The sequence below is a fragment of the Talpa occidentalis genome, unplaced genomic scaffold (genome assembly GCF_014898055.3).
Source record: "Talpa occidentalis isolate TD23 unplaced genomic scaffold, MPIMG_talOcc4v2.1 talOcc4.17, whole genome shotgun sequence".
In the NCBI taxonomy this organism is placed as follows: domain Eukaryota; kingdom Metazoa; phylum Chordata; class Mammalia; order Eulipotyphla; family Talpidae; genus Talpa; species Talpa occidentalis.
The window spans coordinates 3,997,576-4,015,556 of record NW_023601754.1 but is presented as its reverse complement, the minus strand read 5'-3'; the positions used below and the strand labels follow the sequence as shown (position 1 = coordinate 4,015,556).

The 17,981-nt window shown below is 35.5% G+C and overlaps 1 protein-coding gene across 11 annotated transcripts in view; it reads right to left on the bottom strand.

The window, feature by feature from the left end:
- The window catches only part of CHD9 (chromodomain helicase DNA binding protein 9), a 184,272-nt gene that overhangs the window by 37,651 nt on the left and 128,640 nt on the right, over positions 1-17,981 (bottom strand). For all 11 annotated transcript variants that reach the window (XM_054696865.1, XM_054696866.1, XM_054696863.1 and 8 more), the window contains 10 exons: positions 17,730-17,973; positions 14,651-14,827; positions 13,160-13,303; positions 12,789-13,044; positions 11,528-11,738; positions 10,035-10,230; positions 7,917-8,084; positions 6,762-6,941; positions 2,619-2,729; positions 336-532 (listed from right to left, as the gene is read on the bottom strand). In XM_054696865.1, the coding sequence (XP_054552840.1) occupies positions 336-532; positions 2,619-2,729; positions 6,762-6,941; positions 7,917-8,084; positions 10,035-10,230; positions 11,528-11,738; positions 12,789-13,044; positions 13,160-13,303; positions 14,651-14,827; positions 17,730-17,973 (1,884 nt within the window). The remainder of the gene's footprint in view (positions 1-335; positions 533-2,618; positions 2,730-6,761; positions 6,942-7,916; positions 8,085-10,034; positions 10,231-11,527; positions 11,739-12,788; positions 13,045-13,159; positions 13,304-14,650; positions 14,828-17,729; positions 17,974-17,981) is intronic.

Here is a 17,981-nt window from a genome sequence, read left to right as displayed (position 1 = left end):
ACGTATGTGGTCATTAATAGGAAAAAAAATTTTTACCCCACTAGTAAAATGGAGAGTCACAGCACAGTAATTTCTAGCCTACTCTACTCAGAGTGGATAACATCCCTTTTATAGTTATTGTTGTATATGCACATCTGAGAGCACCAGGGACACTGACTTCAGCGATCAATTTATAATCAAAAACTTAGGAAATTCCATCATTTTGCTAATAAATATATGTGAAGCATAGAATTCAGGGTATTTTAAGACAGTGATTTCAACAATATGAAAGTATCCTAGAATACAGGGCTTGTTTTCTGTGACTCCGAACAATAAAGAACAGGAACAACACTTACCCATAGACCAGCAGGTTCTTCTCGACCCTGAAGCACTCGGTCCTCCCGTAGCCGCTGGAGCGGTCGCACGGCCTCCGCAGCTTTGGCTTTTCCTCTCCTTCACTCTCCGCTTCAGACAGTTCAGCCAACTCGTCTTTTGTGGCACTAAAGGGTCTTGTTTGTTTCCTAATTCTTGGGGTGTCGATCACCAAGCTGTTCTGTAAAATTTCAAAGCTATTACTTTGGAGGTCTATTTGGCTTAAATATTTTCACCTTTCCAACCACACAAACAAAGTCATTACATGAAGCCAGGGAAAAACCTACTAACCTAAAACTTTTTATACCCCTTTAAAAGTCTGATTACCATATGTATATAATATTATGACATTACAATCATTGGACAAGAAGGAATTTGATATTTGACTTTATTAATATGAAAATTATTGTGCTTCTGTGATAATCAGAAATATTTAGACTGAATTGATGCATAATATTCTTTAATTAATTCATAATTTAGATTTTTTCAATTGTTAAAATCAATAATACTAAATCAAATCTTGGGAGCTAAATCTAGCCAAAAGATGAGTCCAAAAGGGAAATATTGAGAAATATTGGTCAAAGGATATTAATATTTTATAGATACAGAGATATGTTTCAGTGTTTTCCAAATGAGTTACACTGATATGCAAAAAAGCAAGGCAGTGAGTATATTCAGCTGCACTTGATTCAATACAGTTTAATTCACTGAAGAAAACTTAAGCTGATACGCTTTTTTACCTTTATGGAGATATTTCTCTAAGGCACTGTGTTATGGGCTATGAATACAAAGCTGAGTAAGACATCATTTTGCTCAGAAGGCAGAAGCAGTGAGGGTCGGAATAATGTGTAGACAAATATATGCTATTTAGGTCAAAATATTTTTTGATACAAGAAGATACAAAGGGGACCTCCCTGGAAGCATAAGGGGTAAAGTCTCAGCACTATGAAGCTATCCGCAGCCCCTGCAGCACGAGTTCAATCCCCAGCCAGGGAGCTGACCTACTGGCACAGCAGACCTCTCCTGTCTCACCCGATGTTCCCCCCAGCAGTGTATTTCAGTGAATCCGCCTGATTCTAGAAAGAAATGCTGGTAGGCAGCCAGAGCAGCGGCACTATATGTGAAGAGTGTCAGGGCCTGGCAGGGCACTCCAGGAAGCTTCCAAGTGAAGCTGGAGATGGCGGAAAATCAGAAGATCCTGTAACACAACGCTGTGTGGACAGGACATGAAATTTCAGGAGGCACATACTGTTAACAGGTCTTACTACTGCTGCTATTAGCTTCCATTACTCAGTTTCTCCCCTGGAAAGTTACTTGTTTTGCTTTTGCTATTTAATTTCAGTAGTAATTTGCAGATTCCACTGCCTTTTTAGGCACATAAACATGCCATATGCAAATAATAATATTTTAATAACTGTCTTTTAAAATTTCTCATAGAATTACACATATTTCCAAAAATCATTCCAAAATAATTATGTATGGCAATGCTGATATTCTGCACTGTAAAGTTTTACATCTAAGAAGTCTGTCAAAATAAACCCCATGAATCAAGGCTTAAATAAAAAACACTTAAATCACTGAGCAGTCGGTTGGTAGCAGGTAAAGCTCTGCTGAGGAATCTAACACTGATTCCTCTCAGCTGCTATGAGGTGAGGTCTTAAGTGAGCCTTATGCTCACTTATGTCTTATGATTTTTTTTTTTAAAGATTTATTTATTTATGTATACAAGAACTGGGGTACAGGCCAGAGTTGTGGAGGGTGAGAGGATTCACCAAAGTATGTCTTACATTATAATCAGTTCCATGAATTTCATTTTAGCTTTATGGCCCTTTCTTTCTCACTTGAAAGGGAAGTTATAAAAGAAAGTTTTAAAATGCCACTTTCTTGACAGCTTTTTTCCTTATTTTGTAATTGACTAGATGGTCATTAGTGGGATCTGACACCAGGAAAACAAGGTAAAGAGGAAAGGGAGAATAATCCATGTTTTGAAGACATTAATACATTTTAAAAACAATTATAATTTTAAGATTGTAAATAATATTGAAAATAAACTTGTCCTATACTAAAACATTGTAATATAACATGTTACTGTCAAACAAGAGAAGCATTAAATTGAAGCCATGTGTGACACAATGTGATCTATTTCACATCAATTTATTACTCAGATAAAATTTATTTCAATAACTATACAGTTGGACACCTTAAAATATTACAATATTACCAAAGTATCTAAACACGTAATTTCTTTAAGAGAAAGAAATACTTACTCTGCCACTGATGGCATCTATATCTATTTCTGCCTTTTTAGCCCATTTCTGCCAGAAGTTGGGATCATCTAAAGAAATATCTGTTCGGTTTCCAGATGCTACAAAACTTGCCTGAAATACAAAATGGTAGTTTTTCAAAAGGTTTTGGAACTTAGAGGAGAAATAATTCAAAGTATATTTGAAACATTATCTTCTCACATTCACAGTGCGTAGAATTTGAATTCAGCATCCACACATAAATTCAAAGGATGTTTTAAAGTCAATGTTCTGAAACACAGCATAGCACCTGCTCAAAGCAAAAGGCTTAATGTCGACACATGCTAGAGTTTTATGAGCAGTTAAATAAGTTACTGCTGTTGCTTAACTTAAACTTTTGATAAGCAAGAATGAATCCTTTGGCCCAGAAACTATACAGGAAAAATATGATTTCTACAAACACTATGTGAATACTAAGAAATTAGGTTAGAACAAGAATTTCAAATCTGCTTGTCCTATACAGATCATTTTCTGAGAAACTCCTTTATTTCCATCACATTTTTAGACAAATACATCGCCTAAAAAATGCAATACAATATCTGGTAAATAAAGAAAAATTAGTCACTGATTTTATCTGAAAAAACTGTTTTATAAAAATCTTCATGATCATTGTAAAAAATTTGAGAATTTCAGAGAAACAAAAGAAGAAAATGCATGACATATTTTCTTAGTATTACAGAAATTATAAAATCTTTTAGTTGGAAGAAAAGTTTATATATACAATTCAGCAATGTAACCTAAAAATAAGCATTATTTGTAACTGAAGTCCTTATATGTAGATATGCCACTTGAAAGAAAAGTCATAAAAGTGTTTCATAAAATAAGCAGTAGAGACATGATACTTTAATGTCATTTTCTGTACTTTAAATTCTATCAAGTTGTAGTTTTTAATGAAGATATTTACTGGGATTTGATGCTGGGAAAACTGGACCACTACATGCAAAAAAATGAAAGTAGACCACTATCTCTCACCATGCACAAAAATCAACTCAAAAGGATAAAAGAACTGGACTTAAGACCTGAAACCATAAAATACATAGAAGAAAATATAGGTAAAACACTACAAGACATACATCTCAGTAACATCTTTAGACTCATCACCCAAAGCAAAGAAAGTCAGGGAAAAGATAAACAGCTGGGATTACATCAAACTGAAAAGCTTCTGCACAGCAAAAGAGACATTAACCAAAATAGAGACACCCCACTGACTGGGAAAAAATTTTTGCACTCCATACAACTGATAAGGGACTGGTCACAAAGATATATAAAGAACTCATATGACTTAACAAAGTAAACAATCCAGTCAAGAAATGGGCAGAAGAACTTAAAAGACATTTCTCCAAAGAGGAAATGCAAACGGCCAACAGGCATATGAAAAAATGTTCAACATGCCATACAATCAGGGAGATGCAAATCAAAAGCACACTGAGTTACCACCTTACACCAGTAAGAATGGCACATATCAAAAAAACTAGCAACAACAAATGTTGGCGAGGATGCGGTGAAAAAGGAACTCTCCTACATTGCTGGTGGGAGTGCAAACTGGTCCAACCACTATGGAGAGCTGTCTGGAGGTTCCTCAGTCTGCTAAACATGGAGCTACCGTACTATCCAGCAATTCCACTGCTAGGGACCGACCCAAAGGACACAAAAACAGTGATTCAAAAGAACACCTTTACCCATATGCTTACTGCAGCACTATTCACAATAGGTAAAACCTGGAATCAACCCAAATGCCCAAAAATAGATGACTGGACCAAGAAGACGTGGCATATATACACAATGGAATATTACTCAGCAATCAAAAAAAGATAAAACTCATGCCATGCGCAGCAACGTGGATGGAGCTAGAAGGAATTATGTGCAGTGAAATAAGCAAGAAGGAAAAAGAAAAATATCGGATGGTTTCACTTATAGCAGGAATATACGGGAACCAAATAAGACATCAGTGTAAAAAAATAATAACAGTACAAAACACAACAAAGCAAAAACAGACAATGATAAACCAGAGACATCCTGCAGGGGAGGAGGAGGGAGAGGGATCCGAGGGAGAGAGGGAGGAGCACCGGGGACTGAGGTGATGGTGCACGGGCGCCTTGGGGAAGGAAACTCTATGGGGACTGCACCTGAGGGTAGCAAATATTGTTTAAAAATGAACAATGGTGCAATAAATAAATAAATAAATAAATAAGAACCATGGGGGGAAAAAAGATATTTACCATTTGATTATATCCTAGGTAATTAGGCATTATCTTTAAGCCATTTACTAATTTCGTTCTCCTGAATATCTCTGCTTGGATGCCCTGTAAATCCTTAAATACAACTGTTCCAATATTTTTTTCTCCATGTGAATTCCTACTTTTGCATTCTTTTTCCTTTTTCCTTTTTTTTTTAAAGATTTATTTTATTTATACAAGAACTGGGGTACCAGCCAGAGTGCGGGAGGGTGAGAGGATTCACCAGAGACAGAGTGGGGAGCAAAACAGGCGGACAGACTGAAATACACTGCTGAGGGGAGCAGCGGGCGAGACAGGAGAGGTCTGCCGCGTCATGTGGGCATCTCCCTGGCCGGCTGGGAATCTAACCGGCCCTGCAGAGGCTGCGGACAGCTTCACAGCACTGTGCTCAACCCGCTGAGCCACCAGGGAGGCCCTGCATTCTTTTTCTTATTTAATGACATCATGACCCTCCTAGTTACTCCTAGTTACTCCTTCAAGTCATTTTTGACTACTTCCACACATTTCTAATTGGCCATCCACTCCTCCTGATTGAAGTGTTTAACCATTACCCTAGTTCACCATTACCGTTTCCTATTAAGCTTCTTCTCTGGTTTCTCTGCCTCTAAGTCTTTCTCCTTTCAAATTCATTTTCTACACTGCTGCTGGAGTTAAATTTCTAAACTAGATCACATTATGTCCATTTTCTGCTTGAAGGGCTTTAAAAGCTTTTTAATGGCCTCTGGATCAAGCTTAAATTCCACAAAATGGTTTGTTTTGCTTTTATTTTTTTTTTAACCTATCACAATTTGGGCCCAACTTCCCTCACCCCTTCGTTTTTATTTCCATTTAATTCACCCTGTGCATCCATACATTGTCCAAGCTATATTCCTTGAAATCCTCCTTGTAGTTTAGCAACATGATTCATTTATGTGTTCCTTATTTGTAACACATGAAATTCACACTTCCTTGAAGGCTCAGTTCACATTATTTTCTCTGCAAAGGCTTTCCTAATTCTCTGCACTCCCATTTTATGTAGAATTAATCATTTCCTTCCTTACTTTCCTCAGCAACTAGAATCCCTTCATTTTAGCATGCTGGCATTTAGTACCTGACACATGATTTCATTAGCTTGAATGATCCCAAGGAAAAAAACCCTCCTCTGCAGACTGGTGTTACTCCTGGTACAGCACAAACACTATCTGCATGACACAGAGCTCTCCACAGAGATAAAGACATACTTCTGGGTTGAAAGTGGGAGGGGGAATGGAGAAGCAGGAAAACAGAAAGGAAGTAAAGTTGAAAGGAGAAACCCATACAAATCAGTGTAGGTGGGACTGAATTATGCGCAAGAAGTTTTGGGTGACGGCAAGATTTAGGTTTACCATGTCTCTTGACTATAAAGGCAGATGATAAATGTTAGAAATATTTTCTCCAAATAGAGGAGATACTCAGACATTGACTAACTAATCTTTACCACTCCCAATTAGAATCAAATATTCAAAATGAAATTAGAAATTGTTTCTCTTCTTTAAGAAGTTATGTTACTATAAGATGATTTTGCCTCTTATACTATTACTGTTATTTTGCACTGACTTTGGCATACATGTTCTTTAATTTCTAAATTTGATATCAGATGCTCTACTCTGATACTTAAAACTATTTCTAGTTATTACACTTACTCCATTTCCTAAGATCAGAAGAGAACATGTGAAATTTGATGAGGTCAGAAAAAATGAAGGAAAAGAATGCATTACGTATTTCCTTTGAGCTATTTCAGTTTATTTAAACATTAGGTATATGCTCTGCAAATAACTGGCAGAGCAAGAGGCAGTTAAATTCTTAGTAGAAAACGTTACTGGTAGGTTTATAAAACAGAACTCACTGTTACCTTGGCAAATGTTGACCCACGTCCTTCTGACTCAATTGTAATAGTTTTCGTACGACGTAGTAAAATCTGATCGATGTCCTCCTCACAGAATTTAGAACCTTCATCTTCTTCTTCCATAATGGCACCATAAGCACCCCTTCGAAGCAGATCTTCTATTTCTTTTTTGGAAAGTTGCTGAATCTAAAGAGAAGATAATATTGGTAACAATATACTTGTTAAGTTCACAAACCGAGGGTGTTTCCCTAAGAATGTTCAAGAACACAGAGGCCATGTTTAAATTGTCTTGTGGGTAGGAAATACACAAAAGAGCGAATTTTCTTAAAGAATGCAGAGTAATTGATGACTCTTCCTTAATTACCTTTATAATAAAAATTGCTATTTGCCTAAAGTGGTTTTGGTTAAAACAAAGATTATGGGGGGCCTCCCTGGTGGCACAAGGGGTTAAGACACAACCTATGAAGCTGTCTACAGACACTGCAGCACGGGTTCGATCCCGGGCCAGGGAGCAACCCACATGGCACAGTAGACCTCTCCTGTCTCCCCGCTGCTTCCCTCAGCAGTGTGTTTCAGTAGATCCGCCTGTTCTGTTTCCCACTCTGTCTCTGGTGAATCCTCTTACCCACCACACCGCTGGCCTGTACCCCAGCTCTTGTATGCATAAATAAATCTTTAAAAAAAAAAAAAAAACTTATGGGGCAAGTGACCTCTTAAGATTCATTAGTATCTTCTTTCTATAGTTGTTACACACATAAGATAAAAAAAAACAACAATCTCAAGGGGAAAAAGGACTCAAACCATCACTTACAACAAGACAAAGCCAATGCCAGTAGTTTGACACTGAAAAGATAATTTGAAAAACTGTTTACAGAAATAATCCAGAGAAGTTCACAAGTTCTAGTTTGCTATGCCATGATACAAATGTCCTAAACGCAAAGAATTTCTACCCTGAAAACACATTCTTCGAATACACAAGCTCTGCAGACAGAACAGGAATCAAAAGTTCCATCTAAACATAGCTCTATTCTACAATGCCTCTTTATTTAGATCATCCACTTAGCGTTCAGTATGGATCAGAATTAAATGATATGCTAACTGAGGTAAAATTAAATGCAAACAAAACACAAAAATTCCAAGTGAAAAAGAAAATATACATACACCACCAACATTACTCTCTCTTCCACTCATGCTCTGTAACACAGCCTTATCTAGACCCAGCTTCAGACTGGCGCGGTCAAACATCTCTCTCTCATACGAATTACGAGTTACTAGTCGGTAGACTTTAACTGCTTTATTCTGACCAATTCTGTGGCAACGAGCTTGGGCCTATAAAAAATGGAAAGTTATAGATTCAATTTATTTCACAAAGTAGCACAAAAGGCATTACATAAAAGGAATTTAATAGTAAATTATCATGATGGCAAACAAAAATATGCAAGAATTTTTAGATACTTTTGCCATAGGATTAGATATAACCTTTTTCTAAAAATAAATGTAGAGCTTAATAGAAAGAGAAGTGATTCCATAATGAATAATAAGTTAAAATTTAAGCTTATATTGCAGAGAATATAAATCCCTAAGAAGGTATCATCCAAATATAATTTTAAACAAGAATAAACTCTATGAGTAGATAATTTTATCTACTGGCAAGTCAACCTTTAAACTTAAACTTTAATCCTAAATTTCCAATTTTTTTCTGCCACATTATCAGCAACCTTTTCAATATTGTTGAGTGTTTTTGAGGCAGGCAAAAACCAAAGGTGAATAACTACAGAGGCCTAAATTTTATTTAAACAAAGAAAGAATAAAATATCTTACATGTAGACATGCTGGAAAGGGAGCTATCAGAGATTACATAATAGCTTCTTATTTTATACTGAGTTCCTACCAAACTAAAAATCTGTATGTTAATTCTTGATTCTAATGATTCTATAGAATCAATAGGCTTTCTCCCAAATTAATCACCTTTCCATTATCTTCAGATGATTAAACCATAAATTGTGGTTATAAACTTGTAGGTGGAAATGACACTCTGCCCTTTGTTGACATCTCTGTCCTACCCAGATTCACTCTGTGCCCTTGGGAACTCAGAATCGTCACTGAATAACTTTGGGCCAGGCCTGGGGAAAGCCTAAGAGGCCACATTTTTTATCCGCCTGTAAAGACTAGACTGACATCGGCAGTAATAGAAATCTATCTCCCAACTAAAAGGGAGAAGTTGGGGAATCTAGTGGTTTCTCCTCAGGTTCCCCAACGTGTTTCTATCATGACCATTTTAGATTAGCTTTTAGACATAGCACGCACCACAGGCAGTTGTTAGCATAAATATGCATTCCAGAGGCAAATAATTGAGCTTAGGTTGGGTTTACCCCAGAGACTGGCATACTATTGCCGGCAGACTAAGAATGATTTCTATATTTTAAAACTATAAAAATAAAGACTGTTTGATGACAGACTCTTATATGGCCCATAGAGCCTAAAAAGATTTACCGATGGGACTTCTACAGAAAGAGCTTGTCCCTGGTTTAATCTATAAATTCTGATAAGTCAATATTTTGAACTCGATTACATATACCACACAAATGAGAGGTCTGAGCATTATCTTTTCTTCAGCCAGGTATATTCTCAATAACAATTCTCAACTTGGCGTTGTATCTATTTAAATAACATTAACTGCAGTACAATTAAGCACATCATGAACAATGATGGAATTTATGTTTTGTTCTCGTCTCATGTCCTTCCTAGATTTCTATCTTCTGCAAATGTTGACTGTATTTACTCTAATATTTCTATGAAGTCCAAGTGTAGTCTTAACTTGAAATGTATACCTTAATTTTCTATTATAGTAACTCATAAAGAGATACCCTATGTATATATCAATTCCATGTATGCTAAATTGTACGATGATTGATAAGGTGAAAAGAGGATATGTAAATACTTACTTTCAAGGAAGTAAAATTCTAAGACTTTATTCATTACAAATAAGTTATCTTTAGACCTTAGGTCTTTCTCATATTTATACAATATACTTTAAGCGAGTAAATACTGTACTTAAGTAGCAGGTAAAGCTTTTTACAAGTTAGTAAGACATATAACCAACATAGTATTTTATTATAACTTATTTTCATTAACTTAAAACTAAAAAAATTCCATCTGCTTTACTTGCACATATATTTCTTATACATGTTAGTCTGTCAATTAAAAAAAGAGATGTATTATCAGAAAGTTATAGAAATTTTATAAATTTTCATTTTACTAGCCAAGGAATTTATTTACCTGAAGGTCATTTTGAGGATTCCAATCAGAATCAAATATTATACATGTATCCGCTGCAGTTAGGTTGATGCCCAACCCACCAGCTCGGGTACACAGAAGAAAAACAAAGCGATCTGAATCAGGTTTACTAAATCTGTCTATAGCAGCTTGTCGAAGATTCCCTCTGACTCTTCCATCAATTCGCTCATATAAATATCTATCAAATGAAATGCAATAAAATTACATAATAACAATGAAGACACAGTTTAGCAAAAGTCACATCAGTCCTGTAACATTATGATTTTTGTAGAATTAATAAACAATATTACCAACTAGTTTCTATGATTTTACTAGTTTTTATGGTTTCTGGAGTTGATGTTAAATAGTAAATACAAGGTAAAATAAAGATGCAAAATTTCTGCATTCCTGGATGTGTAAGGTAAAATATGATTACAATGAATACAGTTTCATAAATTGAAATTTTCATTCCACCAGGTAGTCCAAAAAACTACCTTACTGATCTCTTAATAACATTTTCATAAGAAGCAAAGATTTCCACAAAATTTCATACAAGAAGTTACAAAGGTTTCTCTGTCTCAATCATGTTACACTCTCAACTCACAAACTTGCTTGTGACCTATAATCTATCAAGGACAAATCAGAATGCTGAATCTTTATAGTCGTTACTATTAAGCAATCAATGGCTATTTTTAGGAAATTTGCAATTTAATCTTCCCTCTACTTACAAGCTATAAAATTGAGACTACAACAAATTTTGAAATAAGGGCAAAGAAGCAGAACAGTGACACAATAAAATTGAAAAATGAAAATGAGCTAGATAATGTCTGATAATATAAACTAATAGAGATCTTCATTTATCTGTGGAGGGTCAAAATCCACTGAACTAAAACTAAAACCTCTGGTTAAATCTCCAGAATTCCCTTTTACATTGAATCTTATTCTGATAAAATATTCTACTTATCTAAATACTGATTAGATAATATTTAAGTCTATCACTGCCATGCGCAAAAAACAAAATTAAAAACCCATGCTAAACAATACGGAAAAGATTAAAGCATGAATAAATTTTAAATAATGCATGGAGGTGCAAATTCATTTCTAATTATAGCAAAGAAATCTTATGATGAAAGGATTTTGATTCACTGTTTCCAACACTGAAGCTGGCTGTATATAAGCCCACCTCAAGTGTCATTACAATCACAAGATTTACAAATCAAGTAAAATGTACACTTGATAAGGACATTCTTAAGTTAACAAACATGTCAATTTGCAAAGTTCTTAGTCTCCTTAGACCTGCCTTCTGTGGCAACATATATAGGCAGGAAAACACCTGGCACATGAACCGAAGCTAATCTTTGCTCAGAGATTTGAGAGGATTCCTATCTAGATAAATGAAAGCGTGAGGAAAGCTGGATTACAGCGCTGCAAAGACTTAGTAACAGGTACTTAGTATAATTCATAGCACGAGTCAGTGGATGAACGGTGTGTTTTACCTTTTGTGGATGAGATAGTCCTCCAGGATGTCAAGGCAGCGCACCATCTGCGAGAAGATGAGCACTTTATGGCCTCCTGCTTTCATCTTGGGAAGCAATTTATCAATAAGGACCAATTTACCAGCAGACTGGATCATTGCTTGAAGATGAAAATCAGAAGCGGCTGGATTATACGTATCTCTAAATTCTCCAAGTATTTTCTCCTCAGCACCTATCAAAGCAGTGGGAGAAGACAGCGTCAGTGTACAAGTGCACAACCCCCTCCTTTTTAAAAATGATTAGAGTTAGCACTCCTCTGTGCTACAGCGGCACATTAAATTTTTCTGATGGCAGGTACACTGCTTTTATTGGGATTATTTATGTTTGTGGCTAAATACCCAGCAACAGTAGACTGATTCCACCAAGGATATAAACAATGTCGTAAGCATCTTTTATCTCCCCAGGCACCTGACATAAACCTTATATGAATTTATGTTTGCTAAATGTTTAATGCATGCTATTAGGAAAAGATACATAAAACTGTGAGTAAACACATATTTTTAAACAAACATCTAATATGTAAAGACCAACCTAACAGTCATCTCACGGAAAGGTGATCATAATTAATCTGGATGTGTCTACAGGCATTCTGTGGCTTTCAGAACAACACAAATAGGAAAAAGGCAGAGAAGTCACGTTACAGGTCCTGGACTCACATTTCCTCAAGTCTAGATCAGCGCTAAGAAGCTCTGGGCTTTCTCTCAGCCTGACTAGCCATAACCAGGTTTACAAGTGAGTGAGTTGTTTGGCTAAGAAACTACTTGTCTTGGGTAAAGAGAGCTGGAGAGTATATTCCAGGAATAAGTGAGAAGGCTCAGATGCTACAGAGAGAGAAGGTCAGCAGAACCTGCCAAGATGCTTAAAAAAATAACATCACTGCAGCACAAAAAATGGGAGACATTAATTGGGGTATCTGGACTGGAAAGAAATCAGAAAACAGTATGTGAAGTGGAGGTTCAAAGGTGTGCTTTGTTGTGTGAGTCTGTGAGGAGGAACTCCAGGCCAGGCCACGTCAGACTGAACACAACCCTTCATCTGCAGCCTGGCCTACTAATGTGGGGCACTGTGGTGAGCAGTGCAGGTCACCACTGATCCTTAAACACGTGTAACTCCTCCAAACACCAGGGTGGAGAATTACGAGGTTACTGCCTTTCCTGTAATGGTCACCTCAGCTGCACTGTAGTTTTTCTATTTATGAGTATTTGCAGTCCTTCTCAGCTACCTTTGATGAGATACGGATGGTTGCAGCACTTCCTGAGTTCCATCATGGTATTGACTAAGTTAGGTACATTAGTCTGCCCTGCTCCTTTAGATAAAAATGAAAAGTTCTTCTCCAAGATAGCCCGGTAGTACTTCTTTTGAATGTTAGTAAGTTCTACTTCAATAATGGTTTCTTCCTTCGGTGCCAACTTCTTTTCTACATCTTCTTTTAATCGTCTCAACATCATTGGTTTCAAGATGGCCTGAAGTTTCTGTACCTGCATAAAAAATGATGGAAAGATGCATAACATACACACACACTGAGTCACACACACATACCCATTATTACAACAGGAGGTTTGAGATCTTTAGTTATAAAGACCAGTGGGATACCTGTTCCTCTGTTTTCAGATCCCCAAATTCTTGCATAAATGTTGACTCAGAAGGAAACCGTAAGGGTTCTAGAAAGTGGAGAAGACTGAAGAGTTCTTCAACTGTATTTTGGAGAGGTGTGCCAGTCAAAAGTACCTTGTGTTCCTATATAAGGCAAGAAAACTAACATCAAACACCATAGGACTAAGGTTATATTAAAGTGGATGCAGGTTATCAAATGCTTAGTGGTTGATATACAAATATTTCTCTGACCATAATTTTCAAAGTTCAACTCAAAATACATGTAACTCACAGATCTTCATTAATTTATTTTCTCCACTTTTGAAAAAACTATCATTCTCATAATAGTTTACTTTACATGCCATTAATTGTTACCTATTTATATTTTTGAAAGAAAATTTCTAAATAATTAAAAGTATATTTCAAATTTTCTCAAAGGAAACTTTTTAAGGACAAAGAAGGCATTTCTCTCTTCTTATTCAATCATTTTTCATATGGTAGTTTGTACACAAAGCAGTGCTATCCTTTATAACACAGCTGATCTGCACTTGAGTTTTCATACTTGAACAAATCCTCAAACCATTAAAATTCAACAATGTGAAGGGCTGATTGGAATATGCTTTTAAACTAGAATTACAGTACAAATTAACATAATTTGTAACATTTGGAAGTAAATAGAATATTTTAATGATAAAAATATAAGTTATTTATCTTTATTTATTTATTTAAAAAGATTTATTTATTTTTATACAAGAGCTGGGGTACAGGCCAGAGGTGTGGGAGGGTGAGAGGATTCACCAGAGACAGAGTGGGGAACAGAACAGGCAGACTGACAAAATACACTGCTGAGGGGAGCAGCAGGCGCTACAGGAGAGGTCTGCCATGCCATGTGGGAATCTCCCTGGCTGTCTGGGAATCGAACCCATGCTGCAGAGGCTGCGGACAGCTTCACAGCGCTGAGCTCAACCCGCTGCACCACCGGGAAGGCCCAAGTTATTTATATTTAAAATCTTAAGCTAAGTGGTTGTATATGTGCCTGCTTGTCTGCATCTGTATGTCTATGCTAGTCAATGTCTAGGAATATACACACCAATGTGTAAGTACCAGGTAAAGAGTGGAATTGGTGTGAGCTGCATAGGGAGGAAGTCAAATGAGCACTTTAATGTTTTACTGGGTTTTGTATATTTTTGTAATTTGTTCAAGTGTCCATGTGATAATTAAGTGATTTCCTTCCTTTTTTAATTCTAGACGCAAATTACTAAAGCCATTTGGAAGAAAGGGTTAAAAAATTTTCAATCTTAGAAAACAGATGAGATTTTTCTTCCTTACTAGCAAAAGCAAAAAAAATCCTAATTTTCACAGACACAAGTCAGTTATATCTATACTCTAAAATAAAAACGGAGTGAGTTTTTAGCACTAGCTCTCTGACTCTAACTTTAACTATGTAGCTAAAACACTAAATTAAGTCATTACAATATTTAAGTTACTTACCAGATTCATGAGTTTCAGGCCTTCTAGAAGTTTACAGTTTTTATTTTTTAACCTATGTGCTTCATCAATAATCACACATCGCCACTCAATTGCATTAAGCTCTCCACAGCCTCCAAGAATCATTTCAAAAGTGGTGATGATGGCCTGGAATCTGTAAGCTCCTCGAATGATACGCCCCTGGAAAGTTATTATCAAATACAATTTGTTAGATGGTCTTGATCACTATTTTTATCTCCAGTCAGATATCATAAAAACACCTCTCATGACATTTGTTATAAGACATTTTCTACCGAATTTTAAGTATTTGTACATACTTCCTTAAAATGAGGAGTTTTACCATTACAATTGTACTGGATTGCTGTTTTCGAGATTATTATCATTAATTATGCCAACACGACTATATAACTTATAATTAGGTCTAAATAAGTATCCCTTGATAAAGTGCTTTATGACTTTTAAGAGTTGTAATAACAATTTTTGGTCAAGGGAGGAAAGGCCATTACAAAATCTGGCCAATGAAATTTCAGTATAATGTTTATTACTTAGATCTATGAATCCACACAAAAAATGGCAAATAAGTTAGCTAAGTAATTCACTCAGCAAATATTTATTGTGTTTCTCTGCCAGACCCTGTTCTAGCTGCTGGAGATATAGCATTAAACAAAACAGACAAAAATCATTATCCAAGTGGAACTTAACATTCCAATGACTCAAATGCAGGACATAGCTGTTAAGGGAAAAAGATGAGGGTTACGAAAAACTGGTATTTTAAAAGAGTCCCTTTGGTTGCTGGTTAAAAACTGTCTAAAAGACATCAAGGAGAGTATCAGAGATCAGTTTAAAGGCTGTCATGGCAAGAGAGTATCACTGGAGATGAGGATAGGGGCTTAATTCCATATTTAGTTTGAAAATGGAGCTAAGAAGTGTAGAGTGAGATAAAAGAGAGCATTCAACTTTGACTCTAAACAACTGTAATTTCAACGATAAGAAATTGGTGTTGCTTCTTCAGCATCTTGGGGTTGGCCATGTTTTGCTTGAGATATCAGATAGCTGCGTTGCATAGCTGAATAGACACTGGGGTAATTCTCTGGAAATGAGGAAAGAGATGAGAGTTGTTGATAAAGATTTGGGGGTTTGCAGCAGTATAAATGGTACTTAAATTGTATGACTGAATCAGATTTCTGACAGAATGAGCATGGACATAAAAGAGTGACAGGCTGGAGTCCTGGGTCACCTTCATGTTTAGATGTAGGGAAGATGAGAAGGAAGTGGTAAAGGAGATTTCAGAGGGAGTAACAGGTGGTGATGTAGAATAGTACAAAGTCCTGGGATCCAAGTGAAGAGAGTGTTTCAATAGGATTGAAAACTATACACTATTAGGGATTAGGAGAAATGAAGGGTTAAGAAAGATCATGTATCTGATTTAGATTTTAATTCCTATTAACATAATTAGATTAACTGTAGAGTAATCCATACTGGTTGAATAAACTGGCCTTTTAAGTTGAGTAGTAAAAACTATTAAAATAGGTATAAAGTATAAGTCTGTGGCATGTACATAGCTCTAAAAACCAGGGATATAAGTGAACAAGTGAAATACTATATTTTAAAACTTTTCAGATAATATTCTTCTAGGAATGTATACCACTGACTATAAAAATATAATATTTACTATATACTATTCAGTTCACAACATATCAATAGTTTTTCAGCTTTTGGCTATTATAGTTATACCAACATCAAATAAGATGTAAAACTATACCTTGTTGAAAATCTCTTAAATTCCCAATATTTTAATTATACCTTCTATGAAAATGAGATTGAACCAAACCACTTTATGAATCCATATAGTTCAAAGAGTCCACAAATATATGATTAAGAATAATAAAACATCATGGAAGGAAATCAAACTAAACTGACAGTTTCCAGAGGTACAAAGGTGGTAGTTTCCAATAAAACTTAGGAATAATTGAATAAATTAAATAATTAAAGGATTATATAGAAATTTAATTTCATAGAAACATAACTGTTTCAACTATAGAATTGCAGGGAAAATGAGGTTAAAAATGGACAACACCAATTCATTCATTTTCAGACTCTGTTAGAAGATCAGGTATAATTTGAGAGGCCAAAGGAAAAGTCTATAAACACATTATCCTCCTTCAACCTACCATCACCTGGTCGTGTGTTATAATGATCTTAAAAACAAAATAATTGGTGAAAGAAAAAGAAAACATTAAGGCATAAATGAGGTAGAGTACCTGAGGATAAATCTTTTCTAATTAAAAATTCCAATCTGTGTAAATTGTTTTTAATGATTTGGTTTCTTATTTCTTAGTAAAAATCCAACAAGAGTCATATTATCATTCAAAATTGCAACTTGGCACTTAATGTTTTCTAGTCCTAAGTTTCTGCTTAAAAGCTCAATCTTATAACATCATCTCTTATTGTTATGATCTATATATTTAGCAAATAAAAACAGGAAATCCCTTCCCAAAGAATAAATGGTGAAAGTAAAGTGGAAAATGTGCCTCGAAAGTAAAAGGGAGATGTAAACTAGCAAACAGAAGACTATTGAAATAACCAGCCCAAAGGGGAAAAAGATGTAAGTCTTGTACACAAAACAAGTCCAATTTTTAAAAATACCAATTCAAAACCCATTGAACATAAAATTAAATCAATGGATTCACCTCAAAAGGCATTTAAATCCATAGTATTCATTGAAGATGTATATTTTTGAAATGGAGAAAAAAATCACAGGATGATCAAAGAGACAGTTTATAACTGTAAAATTAATTTATATTTAAAAATAATAAAAATGATTATTCTAGGTGAAAAATTAAAGACATAAACATTGTCTACTTCTACACATCTTTATAGTGGACTAGAGCATGCACCTCTCTACTTTCTGTCGCTGTCCCCTTTAGCTACTTAAATTTACTGTTATAATGATGAATAAAGAGACTGAACTAAGAACTAGGTAGGTGATTAAAATTTATCTGAAATTCAAGAAATTCATATGCAATGCTTATCTTTTTCAAATCAGAGTTAAAAACAACACACAAAAATCACCAAAACACACCTGTGAGTCCCTGAAGTACATCTCGTATTGCTGTATCATCTGTCTGCTAATCAGGCTCCCGTGGTAAACCACAACATTAATATCAGTCCATGTACGAAATTCTCGTTCCCAGTTTGCAATGGTAGAAAGTGGAGCAATGATCAGGAAAGGTCCTCTTATACCAGTCAGAAGGATTTCATAGAGGAATGTAATTGATTGAATGGTTTTGCCAAGACCCATTTCATCTGCTAAAATGCAGTTTCGTCTGAAATA